A 20,291-nucleotide genomic window follows, 5' to 3' on the forward strand; every position below is an offset into this window, starting at 1 on the left:
CACCCCCATTTCTGATCGCCTTCGCCGCCGGTCGTCGTCCTCGCTCTCGCTCTCGCCGTCGTCGTCGCCGGAGTTGACCTCAAATTAGGGCATCGACAAATTGAAGGTAAATTCATCTAAATTTTTTCCCTTTATTTCTTCTATATTCTCACTATTTCGTGGTGATCTCATGTAAAAAATTAGATTTTAAAAATTAATTGTGGATTGTTTATGATTTTTGTGAAGAAAATTTAAATAATTTTGTGGATTTAGAGGGGGAATTGTCAAAAATGTAAAAAATAGTGTTACTACATATTTAGGAACATCGATATATGAATTTGGGTAAAATTATAGTTTTTAAAATTGATATATGATTTAATGGTAAGTAACAATTAAGTTCTAAGGTTTTTTTTGTGTAATATTGATCTTGAATGTTTTAGGAACATCGATATATGATTTTTGTATATTCTCAAATTGAAGGTAAATTTATCTAATTTTTTTTCTTTATTTCTTGTATATTCTCAAAATGTTTTAGAAATTGTATGGATGACGGTCGTGAAGGAGTTAGGAGGAGAAATAAGTATAGTAGATGCGATCAACCGGGCCATAACAAAAATAATTGTCTAGCTAGGATTAGGCGTCGATGTTGTAATTTGTAGCGGTTTTGTTCTGTGTTTGTTTCCATATGTCATTTGTGATTGTAATTTGTAGCGGTTTTGTTCTGTATTTGTTTCCGTATGTTATTTGTGATTGTAATTTGTAGCGGTTTCGTTCTGTGTTTGTTTCCGTATGTCATTTGTGATTGTAATTTGTAGCATTTCGTACTATGTTATATAAATTTAATGTTTGGTTTCAAGTTATTGTTTTCTTCACGTTGCGCATTCGTTTGTTGTTTATATATAACTAAGTCAGTATTTTAACAGAAAGATCTAACACATTGTACATTGTCTTCTAATATTATTCTCAGTTGTATTCATTATGGATCTGGGACCGATACACCCTGACGTTTTGACCCTCCAAGCGAGCCACGTTTCAGACCATATTGGCTCAGGACAGGTAAATCATCTTTTGTATATATTCCTTAGCATTGACACTAATTTTAATTTTTCTCAATATACTTAATCAATTCTTTTTTACGTGCAGCCCGTACCAGACATCACCATGATCAAGCATTCCCAGAGTCATTCGGCTTAGGTCATTGAGGATGCGAGAGTACTAGAGCTGATCGCTCAGGCCGGTTTCCGGGAGTGTTCGACGGTTTGATATATTAGGCTTGATTGGCCGCTTATCACTGCACTGATTGAGAAGTGGAGGCCAAAGACCAATACCTTTCACTTGCATATAAGGGAGTGCACCATCACCTTACAGGACATGACTGTCATACTTGGGCTCCGGATCGATGGACCGGCAGTTACGGGCACCGATAATCATAGTTGGCCTAAGGTATGTGTTAAGCTTCTTGACCAGGTTCCTGACTTGAGGAATGGTGCGATGAAGCTATCGTGGCTTCATCAGACATTTTAAGGCGACATACCAGAGGATGCCAGTATGGAGACGCTTCTGTTTTATGCTCGTGCGTACTATTGTACATGATAGGGTGTGTGCTTTTTTCCTGATGCGAGCAAGACTCTTGTACATGCACGATGGTTGTCACTGCTGGAGGATTTTGACGTATGCGGCATACTATATGGGGCAGTACGGTGTTGACATACTTGTATCGAGAACTGGGTAGAGTATCCCTGATGCAGAATAAAGAATTTAAGGGATGCTGCACATTGATACAGATTTGGTCATGGGAGTGCATTCATATTGGACGCCCTACTTTACTTATGCACCGTGACCTACAGGGGCAGTTTCCTTTAGCATACATGTATAATTGTACACACAAATTTTATTCGTACTGAATTTGTACTTATATATTCTCTATTCTGCATATAGGTATAATATGCGGTACGCTAAGTACCGATCAGTGATGCGCCATCATGAGTTTTACCGAAATAAGCTTGATGGCCTCCAACACGAACAGATAAATATAAATCTCAAGTCGTTATGAATATTATAGTTTTGTTGTTGATACTGATAAATTTTTTATTTTATTTCAGTTCAAGTGGAGACCCTATACACTGCCGGAGCTCGATATGCATTCTCTTGCACCCATCTGTCGAGATACTCCTAACTTGTGGAGAGCCAGAGTTCCATTGATTTGTTGGGAGACCGTGGAGATGCATGTCTCTGACCGTGTGCTACGACAGTTTACGCTCTCTCAGCATGTGCCAGATCCTGTCGAGCAGATTGATCGTCGGTGGCGACCTACTTCACACCGTACCGACTGGGCCGTAGTCCGTGCGGCTTACATAGACAGGTGGGGTTTCATCTAGGATACGAGGCCCACAACTGTTGACTATACCGTGTATATGCATTGGTATTAGGGTATCACACGTAGATGGATCACACGTGACCCACAGCCATCAGCTGGACACATGCCACGCCCACCGACAGATAGTTACATTCCTAGTGGGATGAACGAGAGAGATTACGTAAGTTTCTAAGCTAAATTATAACATCTTTTATTGAGTTGGTACTTAATAAATTATTTACCTCACAGGTCTGTGCTTTTGATAGCATTGAGGCTGATATTGATGCGCACGTGACTGAGATTCAGGATTTGGTGGCGTTAGGACTCCTCAGCAGGATCAAGAAGAGCATAGCGCAGGTGTTTCATAAGACTCATGTCGACGAGTTCGCAGGCCGTGAGGACAGGTCTCGATCATTTAGGCAGGCGTACACTCGGCGCCGATGGCCACGTGGCGATGACGCCGGCACTTCACATGCTGATGGAGCCGGTACTTCGCATGTTGATAGAACAGACACTTACAAAAATTGTATTTAAATACAGACTTACTGTAGCGGAAATAAAAAATGGAGGACGTGCTTTGCACGGGGTGCACACTAGTTTCATGATAGTTCACAAAGTTGAAATTGTTGATATGTCCCTCAAATCATAAGGGTACTTACAAACTGGAACTCAAGTTATATCCCTCATTTATGTTTAACCACATGTTCTGACTTTCCCAATGGTCTTCTCTAGAAGCAATCACGATTTGCATATTCGACTGAAGGGGTAATTGTTATCTTGACTCGGTCTTGTGTGACCAAATCAACGTTTCTCAATTGAGGAAAACGTGATAAATTGGGTTGTTGAGAGAAAATCTCTCAGAGGTAGTTTTGAGGGGGGTGGAGATGATGGGTTTGACCTTTATAAAAGGTGGAGCATTCTCCTTAAGAAAATGCATCAGAAAAGAAACAAATCACCTACTTGTTACCAGAGCCTCCTCAAAGAAATTCATCGTTCTTTCTCTTTTTCTTTGCTCACGATCACTGGTATCAGAGCCTATTTTTCCTTCTTCTCCGTTCCGCACCACCTTCTCTGCTATTTGAGGCACTTTCTCTGCTTTTTTTTCAAGCTTTGAAGTGAAGCCTACAACCAATTTACCTACCCCGTGACCCACTCCTATCAAAACCATGTCTAAAAGTCATAGCTAGCTGGCCATGACAACCTAGACCTATTCACAGCTGGTCATAGACTTGTTCATAGCCATCTAAACATGTTCATAGCCGACCATGACAACCTAGAATTGTTCATAGCCGGCCATAGACCTATTCATATAGGTATAATGTGCGGTACGCTAAGTAGCGATCAGCGACGCGCCATCGTGAGTTTTACCGAAATGAGCTTGATGGTCTCCAACACGAACAGGTAAATATAAATCTCAAGTCGTTATGAATATTATAGTTTTGTTGTTGATACTGATAAATGTTTTATTTTATTTCAGTTCAAGTGGAGACCCTATACACTGCCGGAGCTCGATATGCATTCTCTTGCACCCATCTGTCGAGATACTCCTAACTTGTGGAGAGCCAGAGTTCCATTGATTTGTTGGGAGACCGTGGAGATGCATGTCTCTGACCGTGTGCTACGACAGTTTACGCTCTCTCAGCATGTGCCAGATCCTGTCGAGCAGATTGATCGTCGGTGGCGACCTACTTCACACCGTACCGACTGGGCCGTAGTCCGTGCGGCTTACATAGACAGGTGGGGTTTCATCTAGGATACGAGGCCCACAACTGTTGACTATACCGTGTATATGCATTGGTATTAGGGTATCACACGTAGATGGATCACACGTGACCCACAGCCATCAGCTGGACACATGCCACGCCCACCGACAGATAGTTACATTCCTAGTGGGATGAACGAGAGAGATTACGTAAGTTTCTAAGCTAAATTATAACATCTTTTATTGAGTTGGTACTTAATAAATTATTTACCTCACAGGTCTGTGCTTTTGATAGCATTGAGGCTGATATTGATGCGCACGTGACTGAGATTCAGGATTTGGTGGCGTTAGGACTCCTCAGCAGGATCAAGAAGAGCATAGCGCAGGTGTTTCATAAGACTCATGTCGACGAGTTCGCAGGCCGTGAGGACAGGTCTCGATCATTTAGGCAGGCGTACACTCGGCGCCGATGGCCACGTGGCGATGACGCCGGCACTTCACATGCTGATGGAGCCGGTACTTCGCATGTTGATAGAACAGACACTTACAAAAATTGTATTTAAATACAGACTTACTGTAGCGGAAATAAAAAATGGAGGACGTGCTTTGCACGGGGTGCACACTAGTTTCATGATAGTTCACAAAGTTGAAATTGTTGATATGTCCCTCAAATCATAAGGGTACTTACAAACTGGAACTCAAGTTATATCCCTCATTTATGTTTAACCACATGTTCTGACTTTCCCAATGGTCTTCTCTAGAAGCAATCACGATTTGCATATTCGACTGAAGGGGTAATTGTTATCTTGACTCGGTCTTGTGTGACCAAATCAACGTTTCTCAATTGAGGAAAACGTGATAAATTGGGTTGTTGAGAGAAAATCTCTCAGAGGTAGTTTTGAGGGGGGTGGAGATGATGGGTTTGACCTTTATAAAAGGTGGAGCATTCTCCTTAAGAAAATGCATCAGAAAAGAAACAAATCACCTACTTGTTACCAGAGCCTCCTCAAAGAAATTCATCGTTCTTTCTCTTTTTCTTTGCTCACGATCACTGGTATCAGAGCCTATTTTTCCTTCTTCTCCGTTCCGCACCACCTTCTCTGCTATTTGAGGCACTTTCTCTGCTTTTTTTTCAAGCTTTGAAGTGAAGCCTACAACCAATTTACCTACCCCGTGACCCACTCCTATCAAAACCATGTCTAAAAGTCATAGCTAGCTGGCCATGACAACCTAGACCTATTCACAGCTGGTCATAGACTTGTTCATAGCCATCTAAACATGTTCATAGCCGACCATGACAACCTAGAATTGTTCATAGCCGGCCATAGACCTATTCATAGCCGGCCATGACAACCTAGAACTGTTCATAGCCGGCCATAGACCTATTCATAGCCGGCCATGACAACAGATGTTCATAGACACCTAGGCCTGTTCATAGCCAGCCATGACAACCTAGACCTGTTCATAGCCTACTTTTTGTCATAGCATACACTATATTCATCGTACTCGGATACAAGAGTCTGGCCCACATCTACAAGGCCAAGGTTAAGACCGACGGGTCCCACTATCGCTGCATCTGGGGGGGAAGGTGACTCGCCCTCACAGCTATAGCGGGGCCGTTCGGGCCAAGTTCAGAGACGATGACAAAACTTCATGGATGGATGATTACTATTTGTATTTATGTGAGCCATCATGTCTCTCGGTAGATACAAATATAGAAGAACAAGATCCCTTTAATCTTCTCTGATGCGATGAAATCGCATGAATCAGCCTTATGACTAGAATCCATGAGAGAAGAACATGATTTTATAACAAGAATAATGTATGGGAGTTATATGATCTACCAAAAAATAGAAAAGTCATATGATGCAAATGAGTGCTTAAAAAGAAATATTGTGTTGATGGATCAATTGATAAATTCAAAGCACGGTTAGTTGTCAAGGGTTACAATCAGAAGGCAGGAATAGGTTTTCAGGGGACGTATTCTCCTGTAGCTAAATTTGCACCCATTAGAATTATTTTGGTTATTTTTGCATATCTTGATTTGGAGTCATTCCAAATGGATGTTAAAATTGTATTCCTTAACGGAGAGTTGAAGGAAGCTATATGTATGCAACAACCTGAATGTTTTCAGGTGAAAAGATAAGAATATAAAGTTTACAAATCAATGAAATCTCTATACGGTTTAAAACGGTCTTCTAGACAATGGTATCTCAAATTTCTTGATGCAGTCACTAAACTTAGTTTTATTTAAAATAAATTAGATAATTGTCTATATGTCTAAAAAAGTGGGAGCAAATTTACTATATTATCTTTATATGTTGATGATATATTGTTCGTTGGAAATGACATAGAAATATTGAATAAAATCAAGGTAGATCTCAATGAAAAGTTTGAGATGAAAGACATGGGAGATGCATCATATATTCTTAGAATTCAAATAATTAGAGATAAAAAGTCTAGAATGCTAAGTTTAAACCAAGAAAAATATTTAAGAACAGTTCTTAAAAGGTTTGGAATGAAAAATTCCAATACGGTGCTAACTCCGTTGGTTATAGGAAAGAGATTATGTAAAGAGTAAAGCCCTGGAGAGGGGCAAAGGCTATTAGATGTACCTTATGCCCAAGCAATTGGAAGCTTGATGTATACAATGTTATGCACCAGACCTGATATAGCTTATGATGTAAGTCTAGTCAGTCGATATCAAAGCAATCCTGGACCAGTACATTGGGAAGCTGTTAAAATGATTATGAAGTATATTAGAGGTACATTGACTCATAGATTAGTTTATCAAGCCAATTCGCTTCATCTCCTCGGTTATTCTGATGGTAATTTTGGAGGTGATAAAGATGATGAAAAGTCTACTTCGGGACACTTGTTCATCTTTGGAGGAGGAGTTGTTTCTTGGAGTAGCAAGAAACAATGGTGTCTTGCTAGATATACACATAAGCTGAATACATAGCTTACAGTATGGCAACTACACATGTTATTTGGATAAAAGACAGTTTTTGATTGATCTAGATCTAAATTCGTTAGAAGAACCTATTGATATTTATTGTGATAATCAAGAAGTAATTAGCTTAATTAATAGTGGCACGAATAGCTCTAAAAAACACATTGAGATCCAGTATCACTATATTCGAGATATCATAGAAAAGGGAGAAGTTAAAGTGACTTATATCCCTACTACAGAGATATGATTATTGATCCTTTGACAAAAGGAATACCAACATAATCTTTTATCAAATATGTAAGTTTGATGGGACTTAGGAATAAATAAGTCCAAGTAAAGTTTCATGAATAATGAAATAAGAGTTATTCTCTATGAATAGTGGGAGTAATGGTAAGAAGAAACATCTGATCTCACGGATAGTGGGAGACATGTCACTTGGTTAATTTGGTCAAGTATGAGATGTTATCTTGACTCGGTCTTGTGTGACCAAATTAACGTTTCTCAATTGAGAAAAATGTGATAAATGAGGTTGTTGAGAGAAAATCTCTAAGAGGCAATTTTGAGGGGATGAAAATGATGGGTTTGGCCTTTATAAAAGGTGGAGCGTTCTCCTTGAGAAAATGCATCAGAAAAGAAACAAACCCCCTACCTGACTGGAGCCCCCTCAAAGAAATGTCAAAGTAGAAAATATAAGATTTTTCTTTTAAAATTATAAATTTTATGCATTACTAGCATGCACTCTATTATGATATTATGGATGACTGAAAAATTTTCCCCCGTATGGAACAAAATGATAGTTTGTTCAGGTTTAAGATCTCATATATACTTTTGACATATAGTGATTTATTAAAAATATTTTTTATCTCTTGCACATGCATATGCAGGTACAACAATGCTAGTTTGATATTAATCCACAAATTTAAAATTGTTGATATGTCCTTCAATTTATAAGGGTACTTGCAAGTTGGCCCCTTTAGATAACTTTAGTTAAGCGTGGTAAACGATCAAATCGAATTGATTACTAAGTTATTTGTAGGATGTCTAAAAATTACCGCAGACAGCTGATCCCCACAAAGCACAAACGATGGAGGTTACAATCTAACAACCTTCACAACGATAGATGAAAGTTACAATTTAACAACTTTTGCGATATACGAGAGTTACAAGTTGATAACTCTCACATTTCAAAGAGCCAAATACAAGGATTACAAGACGACGATCTTTCCAGAACTTGAGAAAAGAGATTACAATTGACGATCTCTTCAAGCCCAAACGCAGAGCTCATCGTTGCGTTCCAGATTCAAGACGCAGAGCTCACCTCTGCGTTCTAAGAACAAAACATGAAGCTCATTGCTGCGTTCCAAACTCAAGATGCGGAGTTTACATCCGCATTCCAAGAATAGAACGCAGAGTTCACCACTGCGTTTTCAGACCCAAACGCAAAGCCCAACTCCACGTTCGAAGTTCAAGACGCAGAGTCCATTCCCAGAATGCGAATTTCATGTTTGACTCGTTCAAACACGAGTTGAACGGTACCAAAACCATTTTGCATGATTTGAGGGGATCATAACCCCACTAAGCAGCGATTTTAGGGGTTAGTTACACCCCTAAAACCCCTATAAATAGCTAAAAATTAGCTTAAAATGGATCTTTGGATCATCTGAAGTTCGGAAAAAGATCTTGGCAAAGAGGGACATTTGGAGTCTTGATCTTCTTAGATTTTGTGAAGGTTTTTGTGAAGGCTTTTCTTGGAGCTTTCGGCCTTGACTTGTGAACCATTTTGGTTAAATTTAAAAGGATTAATTTTCTTTCCGAAATCAACTCTTTTACAGAGTTTTAAACTCATTTAGAGTTTGGAACTTGCATCACAAGTTCTCTTAAACTCGTTCAGAGTTCTACCAAGTTCCACGAAGCAAGGTGTTTGGATTGTCAATGGGATACAATAATCAAGCTCCCATCGACACCAAGAATAACACAGTTTTAAACAAAGGGAATGATCTTCGTCGATTTCTTCTCTCTTTTGTAAATCGGGATACCGATTATGGGTGTGCAACGGTCGGTTCGGTTCGGTTTTTTCCAAAATTTGAACAACCGAACCGAACCGCCTATAATTCAAAACCGAACCGAATTGTTGCAAGTCGGTTCGGTGCGGTTCGGTTCGGTTTGTTCGGTTCTAACTTCATCAAATTTCTTATCAAACAACAAATTGTGTTAAAGAAAAAAAAGGTATCAACAAAATAGGAGATTATGAAACATTACACACTGATATAATGATATTGTTTTCAACCCATAATGATTCAGAAAATTAGTTTAGGGTTTGAGTTTTTGATTCTTTGGGGACGTGTCGGGTAGGGTTTGATATCAGAATGGGTAGTATTGCACTATATTCGGTCGGTTCGGGTCGGTTCGGGTTGAAAAGTTTTCAAACCAACCCGAACCGCCCTACTCATAAAACCGATTTTTTCGGGTCAGTTCGGGTCGGTTCGGTCGGTTTTTTCGGTTTGAACCGAACCATGCTCAGCCCTAATACCGATAGAGAAGATTTGTAATTTCTTTTTTTCTAAGTCAGTTAGAGAGAGATTACAGTGAGAGATTGTATTTATTCTTTTCCTAAGTCAGTTAAGGAGATTAATACAAATTTTATTCTTATTTCTTCTTCAAATTTCCCACAAACAATGTTCGTATTTGTATTTGTTTAAAATTATCGAATTCGGATGACTCTAATATTCATATATCTAGTTTTTCGATTTCGAACTCGAATACTTGGTATTTGATAAATATTCATATTCATATATCTAGTTTTTCGATTTCGAACTCGAATACTTGGTATTTGATAAATATTCATGAATATTCACGAATACTTATCGAATATCAAAGGGTATTTGATAAATATTCATGAATATTCACGAATACTTATCGAATATCAAAGTATATTTATTCCACTAAAAATTTTGATTTTCAAATAATATATTAAAATTCATAAATAAAAGTTATTCCTTTTTAATATATGATGTATATATGTTTAAATCAAAATTTTAATTAGAAAATAGATTTAAGATTATTTTAGTCTTAAAATCAGTATATAAAAGTTAAGTAGAAATGGTATGTGAATTAAAAATATGACATCATATGTGCAATAATACAAATAATAAGCTGTGATTAAATTTTAAACGAATATTCAGTAGACAAATGAATCGAATATACATCTGGTTAAATTTTATTCGTTAGTAAACTCGAATACTAAAAAATATTTGTTTAGTGGTAAATGAACTACTGAATCAAATATGACCGAATAGTTATTCGAACAATTATCAAACTATTTGTTAATTATTTGGTTCATTTTCACCCGTAACTTTAGTTAGATAATTGAGAAGAGTATCCCCTCAAATCTAACTTGTTATACCGAAATTCGAGTTATATCTGTCATTTATGTTTAACCACATGTTTTATCTTTTCCGATGATCTTGTTCAGAAACAACCGCAATTTGTATATTTAACTAAAGGGGTAATTGCATATTCATGCCTTAAATCATCTATAATTATGAATTAGTCACTCAAATCTCAGTAATTACTCATAAGTCCCTCATATATATACACCCCTTGCAATTTCGTTCCTCTGGTTTTAGTAATGTGAACCTTGAGGGGAATACTTCTTGCATGTTTAAATCCACAATCCATTTGTCCTAAAACCCAAACCCAAATAGTTCGTCTTCCCCACTAGTCAAGGGCACCCCCAAAACCATTTCAGAGCTCTTTCCAGGGTAATATTCCCCCTGAACGTATACTAGAGAGGGTATTTTAGACAATTACAGATGTTGAGTTAACCCAACCATCGTTAGAGAAACTAACAAAAAAACCAATAGAGGGACGATATTGCAATATAACTGCAGCTTTGGGAGACTAAGAAGCAATTACTGAGATTTGAGAGACTAGTTTGAAGTCATGGATGAGTAAGGGACTAATATGCAATTAATTCTTAACTAAAAAACTAACAGAGATTTTCTATTTCAAAAAACCCTAGTACCTCAACAATAAGTAGTGCTACAAGGATCCCAAAATAAAGAACTGAGCGTGACAGGTGAGGTGTCGCCTTCCTGTCCCATGTGAACAGTTCACATGGGAGGGAGAGGGGGAGGGAGGCGACAACTCACCTTTCCCGCTCAGACCCCATATTTTGGGGTCCCTGAGATAGAGAGAGGGAGAGAAAATCTGGAAAAACGTAACAACCGAAAAATCTTGTAATTCCGATGTTAAAGTCATCATCTCCGGCTGTTAATGTCAACACCACCGGCCTAGGCTACAGTGCCACCGCCCTATGGCCGCGCTAGCTACAGTGCTACCTACCGTCCAGCTCATATTATATTGTGTAATCTTCTGTATATATATAGCTTGTAATCTACCCAAACATACAATCAATAAATCAGAGTTCTCTTCAATACCTGTTTAACATGGTATCAGAGACCCAATTCACAAATCATCCCTAGCTCCAGCCGTCGTCATCTCCCAACCTCGTCGTCGTAGTAGCACGCTGCCCTCGTCGTCGATTCAGGCCGCCATCGAACCCGTCAGCCGCCATCGAACTCGTCGCCCTCAAATCAGCTGCCCTCGTCGTCGATTCAAGCCGCCTCGTCGAGATCCTCGTCGTCATCGCTGCCCTCATCCTCGGCTTCGTATCTCTTCGATTGTTCCCTGTGAGCTCGATCTTCGCTCCGCTGACCCGTCGCCGCCTCCTCAATTCTCTCACAGAAGCTCCGAAGCCCTAGTGGTTTTCAAGCAGAAGCCCATCCAAGCAGAAGCCCATCTTAAAAAAAAGGCCAATTTCAAGCAGAAGCCCATCCAAGCAGAAGCCCATCTTAAAAAAAAAAAACAGGCCCATGGACAAGAAAGGACTCTACACTTTTCCGCCCCTTGATGTGCAACTTGCAAATACCGAAAATTACACTGCATGGTCTCTCACTATGCAGTATAATCTTCGAGCTTTCGCACTATGGGGATATATTGATGGATCTTTTTGTTGTCCATCCAAAACTGTTATTGTGCCTTCATTATCTACACCCTCCATATCAGTACTAATGATTCTCAGATCACTTATTCTCAGTAGATATCTACTGATCAACAGATCATGACATATATTATGCGTTCTGTAGCTATTCATATTCGGCTCTCTCTTGGATGAGCATCTTCATCTCGTGAGCAGTGGCTAGCTCTCAGTCGCATGTTTGTTCAGACTGGTGCTGCTCGTGAGTATCAACTTCACCAAGCTCTTCAGGATGCACGTCAGGGTGATCGGTCTGTTCAAGAATTCTATTCCTTATTATCAGGCTACTGGGAGGAATTGCAGATGATGGAGGAACCTATTCCTGAGACGCTTTCAGACTTTACCATAGCATTCCAGAAACAACGTGACCGTCAACAGTTGTATCACTTTGTCATGCGCCTTCGCTCTGAGTTCGAAAGCTTACGTGGACACATTCTTCATCGCAGTCCTCTCCTCAGTCTCCGTGAATCCGTGGCTGAGTTCATATCTGAAGAGACGCGCCTTCAGATGCTCTCCCCTCCAGTTATTGCATCTCAGCCATTACCCTCATCACATACTGTACTAGCTACTCCTCAGCAATTCTCTTCCTATCGGGGGCCTTCTAACAGCACATCTGATTCCAATCGACAACTATACTGTCGTTATTGTAAGAAGCCGGGTCATCTTATTGATAAATGTCGTAAGAGACCACCCCGTCCGACACCTGAGAAGACTCGATCTCCATTTGCTGCTTCAGACTTCTAGCCCTCTCTCCTCTGAGCAGTTGTCAGAGATTACTGCATTAATAACCAAGAATCTTGGGCTAAGTGGAACTGCCTCCAGTTCAGATTTTACTGCCTTGTCTGCTCATTCTGGTACTTCTACTCCTTGGATATTCGACTCAGGTGCATCTCATCATATGACCTTTGATAACTCCATTCTTACAAATTGTTCACCAGCTCCCACTTCATTATGCATTTTATACTGCTAATGACACTCCCATTGCAGTCTCTCAGTTAGGTGATATTACTCCAAGTTCTGATAGTTCCGGTCATCTAACATTATCATCTGTTCTTCATATTCCCAAATTATCTATGCAACTTTTATCCATTGGGAAAATTGCTGATTCTGGTTGCACTATCTTATTTAATGCTAAATCTTGTGTTGTCCAGGATCACACTGGCCAGAAGATTGGGACAGGTCGTAGAGTTAATGGACTTTATCAGTTGGAGTCTCTACATCTTTCCACTCCATCCAACATTGGTCATGGCCTCTCTGTTTCTGATCTGTGGCACCGCCGCTTGGGTCATATCTCTGGTTCTCGCTTAAAACTTTTATCTGAATCAGGCGTATTAGGAAATTTAAAATTCTCTACTTTATCAAACTGTACTGGGTGTCGACTAGCTAAACAAATTGCCCTACCATTTTCATCCAGTAATAAAATTTCTTTAGCCTCATTTGATTTGATTCATTCTAATATCTGGGGACCTGCCCCATTACCATCATTGTCCGGTTATCGATATTATGTCAGTTTTATTGATGACTATTCTCGCTACACCTGGGTATATCTCATGCGTGCTCGTTCTGATATTCTAAATATTTATAAAGACTTTACAAATATGATCCACACCCAGTTTCATAAACGTATAAAGATATTTCGCTCTGATGGTGCCTGTGAATATATCTCCTCAGCAATGCAATCTATTTTAAAATCGCATGGCACTCTCTCTCAACAATCTTGTCCACACACTCATGAAAAAAATGGTGTTGCTGAGAGAAAACATCGTCATATTCTCGATACCACTAGAGCTCTTCTGATATCAGCATCTGTACCTCGATATCTCTGGGCAGAAGCACTTCTGACTGCTGTTTACCTTATAAATATTACTCCATCTTCTGTATTAGCTGACACTTCTCCATATTTTCAACTTTTTAAATCTCAGTTTCGCTATTCTCTTCTTCGCACTTTTGGATGTGTCTGTTTTGTCCTACTTCCAACTCATGAACGAGATAAACTATCTCCACGCACTGCACGATGTATCTTTCTTGGCTATAGCACTGTTCACAAGGGGTATCGTTGTTATGAACCTACCACTCGAAGGCTTCGTATTGCCCGTCATGTGACCTTCTTTGAGAATATTTCATATTATACTACTTCAGATTCAGATATCTCATTTCTTCAACCCCCTTCATTACCTTCCACTACTATACCTGTATCAGTAGTACCTGTACCTTTGTCTACTCAACCGACTCCCTCCTTCACTCCAATGGCATCAAACGATAGTGTTCTTGATTCATCCACACCACCTGAACATCCACCTACTACATCTCCTTTGCAGCAAGATACTCCTACTGATGTCCCCTCTACATCTGTGCCAGCTTCTCCCGATGTGACTCCTCCCCCTCGCCGCAATCCTCCACGAGATCGTCATCCCCCTGCTCGGTATGCTCAATGTGTCACTAGCACATATTCTCCTGAATTTGCCTCTTTTCTTGCTGCTATTCACTCTATACATGAACCTAACTCATATTCTGAGGCAGTTAAGTATCCAGAATGGCAACAGGCAATGACTGAAGAATTGGAGGCTTTTCGTCGGACTAATACTTGGGACCTTGTTCCTCTGCCTTCCGGTGTTAAACCGATAAGCTGCAAATGGATTTATAAGGTTAAGGCTCGATCTGTCGGTTCTATTGAGAGGTACAAAGCTCGTCTTGTAGCTCGGGGATTCTCACAAGAGTATGGCATTGACTATGAAGAAACTTTTGCTCCTGTTGCAAAAATGACATCTATTCGCACTCTCATTGCTGTTGCAGCTGCAAAACATTGGCCTTTGTATCAAATGGATGTTAAAAATGCTTTTCTTAATGGCGATCTATTTGAGACAGTGTACATGCAGCCGCCTCCTGGTTTATCTGCTCCTCTAGGACATGCATGTCACCTTCGTCGTGCTATATATGGTCTCAAACAGGCTCCTCGGGCTTGGTTTGAGCGTTTTCGGCAATCTCTTCTTTCTATTGGTTTTATTGAGAGCCTAGCTGACTACGCTCTATTTTATCGGTCCTCAGCCTCCGGTACAGTCATTCTATTACTTTATGTTGATGACATGATAATCACTGGGAGTGATTCTTCTGCCATTACTTCCTTAAAGCAGCATCTTCAGAGACAATTTGAGATGAAAGATCTTGGATCCCTTCGTTACTTCTTGGGTATTGAGGTTGCTTCCTCCTCCCGAGGCTATCTTCTCTCTCAGCAGAAGTACATTGCAGACATTCTTGAGCGAGCTACTCTCAGTGATCCTTCTATTTCTACCTCTCCTCTCTCCACACCGATGGAAATGAACTTGAAGCTTCGACATGATGATGGTGATCCCTTATCTCAGCCTACTCGATATAGGGAACTTGTTGGAGCATTGGTTTATCTTTCAGCAACACGTCCGGATATCGCCTATGCAGTACACATCTTGAGCCAGTTTGTCAGTAATCCGACTTCCATCCACTATGCAGCTCTCATTCGGGTTCTTCGATATCTACGTGGCACTATAACCCAGTCATTATTTTTCCCTTCAGACTCATCTTTATCTCTTCGTGCATATTCTGATGCTGGATGGGCTGATGATCCGGACACTCGGCGTTCCACTACTGGCTTTTGTATTTTTCTGGGATCATCTCCCATCTCTTGGCGTAGTAAGCGTCAAGCCGTTGTCTCTCGTTCTAGTACGGAGTCCGAGTACAGGGCGTTGGCAGACACCACAATTGAGCTAAAATGGCTCCGCACTCTTCTGCGAGATCTTGATGTTTTTATTACTTCCCCTATCACTTTATATTGTGATAATCAGAGTGCCATCTCCATTTCCACAAATCCCGTCTTTCATGAGCGTACCAAACATATTGAAGTAGATTGTCATGTGGTTCGACAAGAGCATGTTGCTGGCAACATTACACTCACATATATTGTTTCTAAGGATCAAGTTGCCGATTTGTTTACCAAGGCTCAAACAATCTCTCAATTTCGTTCCTTCTTATCCAAACTCTCGGTTTTTAATCCACCGTGACTTTGCGGGGGCTGTTAAAGTCATCATCTCCGGCTGTTAATGTCAACACCACCGGCCTAGGCTACAGTGCCACCGCCCTATGGCCGCGCTAGCTACAGTGCTACCTACCGTTCAGCTCATATTATATTGTGTAATCTTCTGTATATATATAGCTTGTAATCTACCCAAACATACAATCAATAATAAATCAGAGTTCTCTTCAATACCTGTTTAACATCCGAGTTCCTCTCAAAACCAGCCAATAATCTCCTCCAGAATCCCCCATGCAAATCCTGGCCTACCTCCATCCGCCACGGCTGGACCTCCTGAACGGATGGAGCTCCATCTCCTGAACGGAGACAAACCCGTATAGTTCTTTCCACGAGGTGCGTTCTATATCGATCTGTTAGTGGTTGATCCCACAATATTTTTCTGTTAGTATCGAGCACTTCGAGATGGTGGTGGGGTGGAGAAGTATGCACAAGGAAACTGGGTCTAGTGTTGGGTCTTGTTATTAGGTGGGTTTTGATGGGGAGCCGTTGCTCGTTAAGAGGACTGCAGAAGATGGATTACCGTTGGGTTTGAAGGGGTTTGGAGCTGATCTCAGTAGAAAGATGTTGGGCGAAGGTCGGAGGCATCGGTGATCGGTGGTAATGGTTCATTATTCGGTCTGGCCTGTCACATTGTTAGCGGCTGATTTTGGAGCTCGAGGGGACTGTATTCACTTTTCTCCTCCTCCTTCGGAGAATTCACCTTCCTTTGACAGACTGGCTATGATCAGTGTTGTTTAAAATAGTCAACGCTTCTGAGATGCTGCTGCCCCTATTATGCGGGTCAACTCTGTTCCTAAGATCTTAAGAGCGTAATGGAAGAGCTCCATCTCTCCTCCACTGCCTCCTCCGATTATTGAAGAAGTGCTGTAATCACGAGGTGAGCTAAGCTATGATTTCTTTCTTTCTTTCTGTTCTCGTAGTTAGAGATGGAATGATATCACATTATGTTTTTGATTTTATCTCAGATTTTTATCATACATTTTCCCTTGACGATCAGTGAACTATTTTATCATGACGTGAATCTAATTAATACTGATAAATATTTCATTCTGAATGTTACACTAGTACGATGGCCCCTTCTTTGATCCTCTTGTTGATCCTGTTCCTGATTCTGAGACCTCCTTTATGCCGTGCAATCAACTTCTTGGGTAGCGACCAGCTAAGTTACTCTCATGACGAACATATCTACGCGAAAGTAAATTCTCTTACATCAAGAGCTACTCTACTTCCTCGAGACTACTACAGCCTCCCTTTCTGTAAACCCGATAGTGGGTTGATCGCCAAGAGCAATAAAATGAACTTGGGCCAACATTTGCTAGGTGAAAAGATTCAAAGCTCTCCTTATCGCTTTCGTATCAACACCAATGAATCCCTCTACCTCTGCACCTTGACAAAGTTAACGAAACAATCTGTAGAGCCGTGGACAAAAAAAACTGACAAATTCTATCATGCAAATGTGGTTCTTGATGATCTGCCTGTTTTGAGGTCTCCTGGGCAAAATTGGATGCAGCTCCAAAGTATAGGGTATCCCGTTGCATATCATGGATTTCCCTTTTATGTTTACTATGTCATTAATCATCTCAAGTTCAGGGTTTTTGTTCATGAGACCAGAATTAGAGACCAACCATACTATGAGATTGTAAGGTTTGAGGTTTCTCCCTGTAGCATTAAACGAGACTCTGATGCAATGTCGAAACTCAATATGTATGATAAAGTACCATCAACAGACTGTGTGTTACCAAGGGATGATCGCCAAGAGATTAAAGAGGATGAGATTATAGCGTTCACATATGAAGTTGAGTTCATCACGAGTAACATAACTTCAGAATCTCAGTGGGAAGCATATGTCGAGAAAACAAGTGTGGATCACTATCTGTCTTCGGCAATAAACTCGATAATTACCATCATACTACCTTTCATCGTTGCACGCTTTAAGAGTTGGAGGAATAAGGCGAAGGTTAGAGAGGAGGAGGGTGTATCGAGATCGAAACTTTTTCTTGAAGTTGGATTCAGAAAGTCGAGATGCTCAAAGATTTTAAGCATAGCAGTTGGAAATGGAATTCATATTGCAGGAATGGCTATCTTAGCTCTCTTCTTTGCAGCCCCAGGCTTAATATTACCAAGTTCTTCAGGCGTCTTTTTAACCATCGCGATAGTCCTTTACGTACTGTTTGGGATTCTTGGTGGTTATATTACTGTTTGGATGTGGAGTCATATAAAGGGAAAATCAAAAGGATGGGTATCCGTATGTTGGGCAACTTCTTGTTTCTTCTTCTCCATTCTTTTCGCTGTCTTCTCAGTTACGAACATCATATACTATGTGAACACAAGCACTGCTGCCGTATCATTCTCTGTGTATTGCACCCTTCTCGCTCTCTGGCTTTTCATTTCGGTGCCATTAACTTTTCTCGGAGGTTTGACATCAACAAGATCCATCTCAAATGAACTTCGTACTGAGCACAAAAGACGGACACCTGTTAGTCTATTTGGTACAATGACTGTTATATTGTTATCTGGCTTTATTACCCATGGAAGCATTAGCACCGAGCTAGCAAATATTTTCTATTGCACTTGGGGTGGGAGATCCTATTGTGATCTTCAACACACTTTGGTCATTACCCAATTTATAGTTATAGCTTGTGTTTCAGTATCGGGATGGGAAGGTTACATGTGCATTATTGCTGATGATTGGAACTGCATGGGGATGGAAAGCATTCTTTGCTTCAGGCTCTAGTGGCTTATACGTGTTCATTTACTCGGTAAAATACCTAGTGTTTGATCTAAGAGGACTAACTGAGACTGCATCAGTTGTAATCTATATTGGATACTCGATCCTTATGGCTCTTGCAGTTGTATTGTCCACAGGAGCGATTGGATTCCTTGGTGCGTTGGGAGTTCTACGTTGTCTCGCCGTTTTGAAGAAATTGTAAGGAGTTATCATAGACTGAGATTTCTCTATATTTGAACCTACTTATTTAGTAGGTATGGTTTTGATCTCTGTATGGCTATAAAAGAATGCTTACAATAATGGCTAATTGGCTTTTGATAAATAAGATTTGACTGTATTCTGTTGATTATATATGGAGCAATGTTATATCATCCTTTCTTTACCATGTGTCCGATCTGTGATTTCTGCGTTGAACAAAACAATTGATACAGGCGTGGACCTTGATATGCCAGTGTTCGCGTGTGACCTTCATATTGTATTCGATATGCAAGGTTGGGTTAAGATTGAGATTGGGTCTCTGTCACCTGAGCTCCCTGATAACACCTTTGCGCATGCTTTTGATATGGCCAGTGATGAAGAATCATAGGCCAGAGGACTCAGAATCGATGCCATAAACATTGGGAGGTGGAACTGGTCATAAAGCAAAGCTCGGAGTGGATCTGTATAGAGGATTACTGCAGAGAAAGACTCATCGCGGATATTGTGATTATAAACTCGTCGAAAATGGTGAGACAGGAGAGTGGCTGGATATGAAAACAAGGAGCTTTCCCAAAAACAGTTAAGGAGAAGCTTGAGAGGGAGTCAAAGATGTGACACGACATTAGAGACACCAAGGAGGAAGTGCTGTGTCAGGGGTTACAACGGGGACTTCCTCGATGACCTTGAGGTTTAGGTATAGTTTTAGGAGTGGGAACGAGAGATGCTCTCTAGAGTTAGTAACCTTATTCTGATATCATTTCAAAACTTGATTTATAGATTGAAAATATTTGGGCTGGTATCCTCGTCGACTATTGCTCAAACCCACTTCTATCCTTGAGTAGAGCACTTTGGGTGTCAGAACATTGTGTCGCATCTCGCTCACCAATGAAATTGTGTTGCCTTTCTTGCTTCTTCTACATTTTCTTTTAATGATCAGCGAGGAGTGTTCCAAAATAAATTCAGAGATGCAGATCATCTTATTGTATGATCATCTTCCTTTTGGTACGACAATATCTTAGAAAAGAAAACTAGTCCTTTTTGTCTTCTGATCTTTTCTCTGGCCTTTTCGTACCGCACCTCAAATCTTCTCATCCTCACTTTGTATATCCATTCCTTTAGTTAAATGAATGGACAAATTTTTAAAATAGACCCTGTTAGAAATTTAATTTTAAAAAATGACCCCTTTGAGATTTAATTACCATTTTTGACTCAGTTTCTACCAACTGTCTGAAACTGGATCGAAAATGATAAAAAAGTTTGGGAAACTTCACGGG

The 20,291-nt window shown here is 40.2% G+C and overlaps 1 protein-coding gene across 1 annotated transcript; it reads left to right on the top strand.

The window, feature by feature from the left end:
• On the top strand, positions 11,136-19,106 carry LOC109833858 (transmembrane 9 superfamily member 12-like). The gene is made up of 3 exons (XM_020401686.1): positions 11,136-11,239; positions 16,282-16,968; positions 17,157-19,106. Exon 3 carries the CDS (start codon positions 17,161-17,163, stop codon positions 18,823-18,825), a length of 1,665 nt encoding a protein of 554 aa, XP_020257275.1. The 5' UTR covers positions 11,136-11,239; positions 16,282-16,968; positions 17,157-17,160; the 3' UTR covers positions 18,826-19,106.

This window comes from Asparagus officinalis, chromosome 3, assembly GCF_001876935.1.
Source record: "Asparagus officinalis chromosome 3, Aspof.V1, whole genome shotgun sequence".
Classification (NCBI taxonomy): domain Eukaryota; kingdom Viridiplantae; phylum Streptophyta; class Magnoliopsida; order Asparagales; family Asparagaceae; genus Asparagus; species Asparagus officinalis.

What these genes read in the sequence shown, in the direction of transcription:
- LOC109833858 (XM_020401686.1), top strand. Translation starts at nt 17,161, where the DNA reads ATGGCCCCTTCTTTGATCCTCTTGTTGATCCTGTTCCTGATTCTGAGA.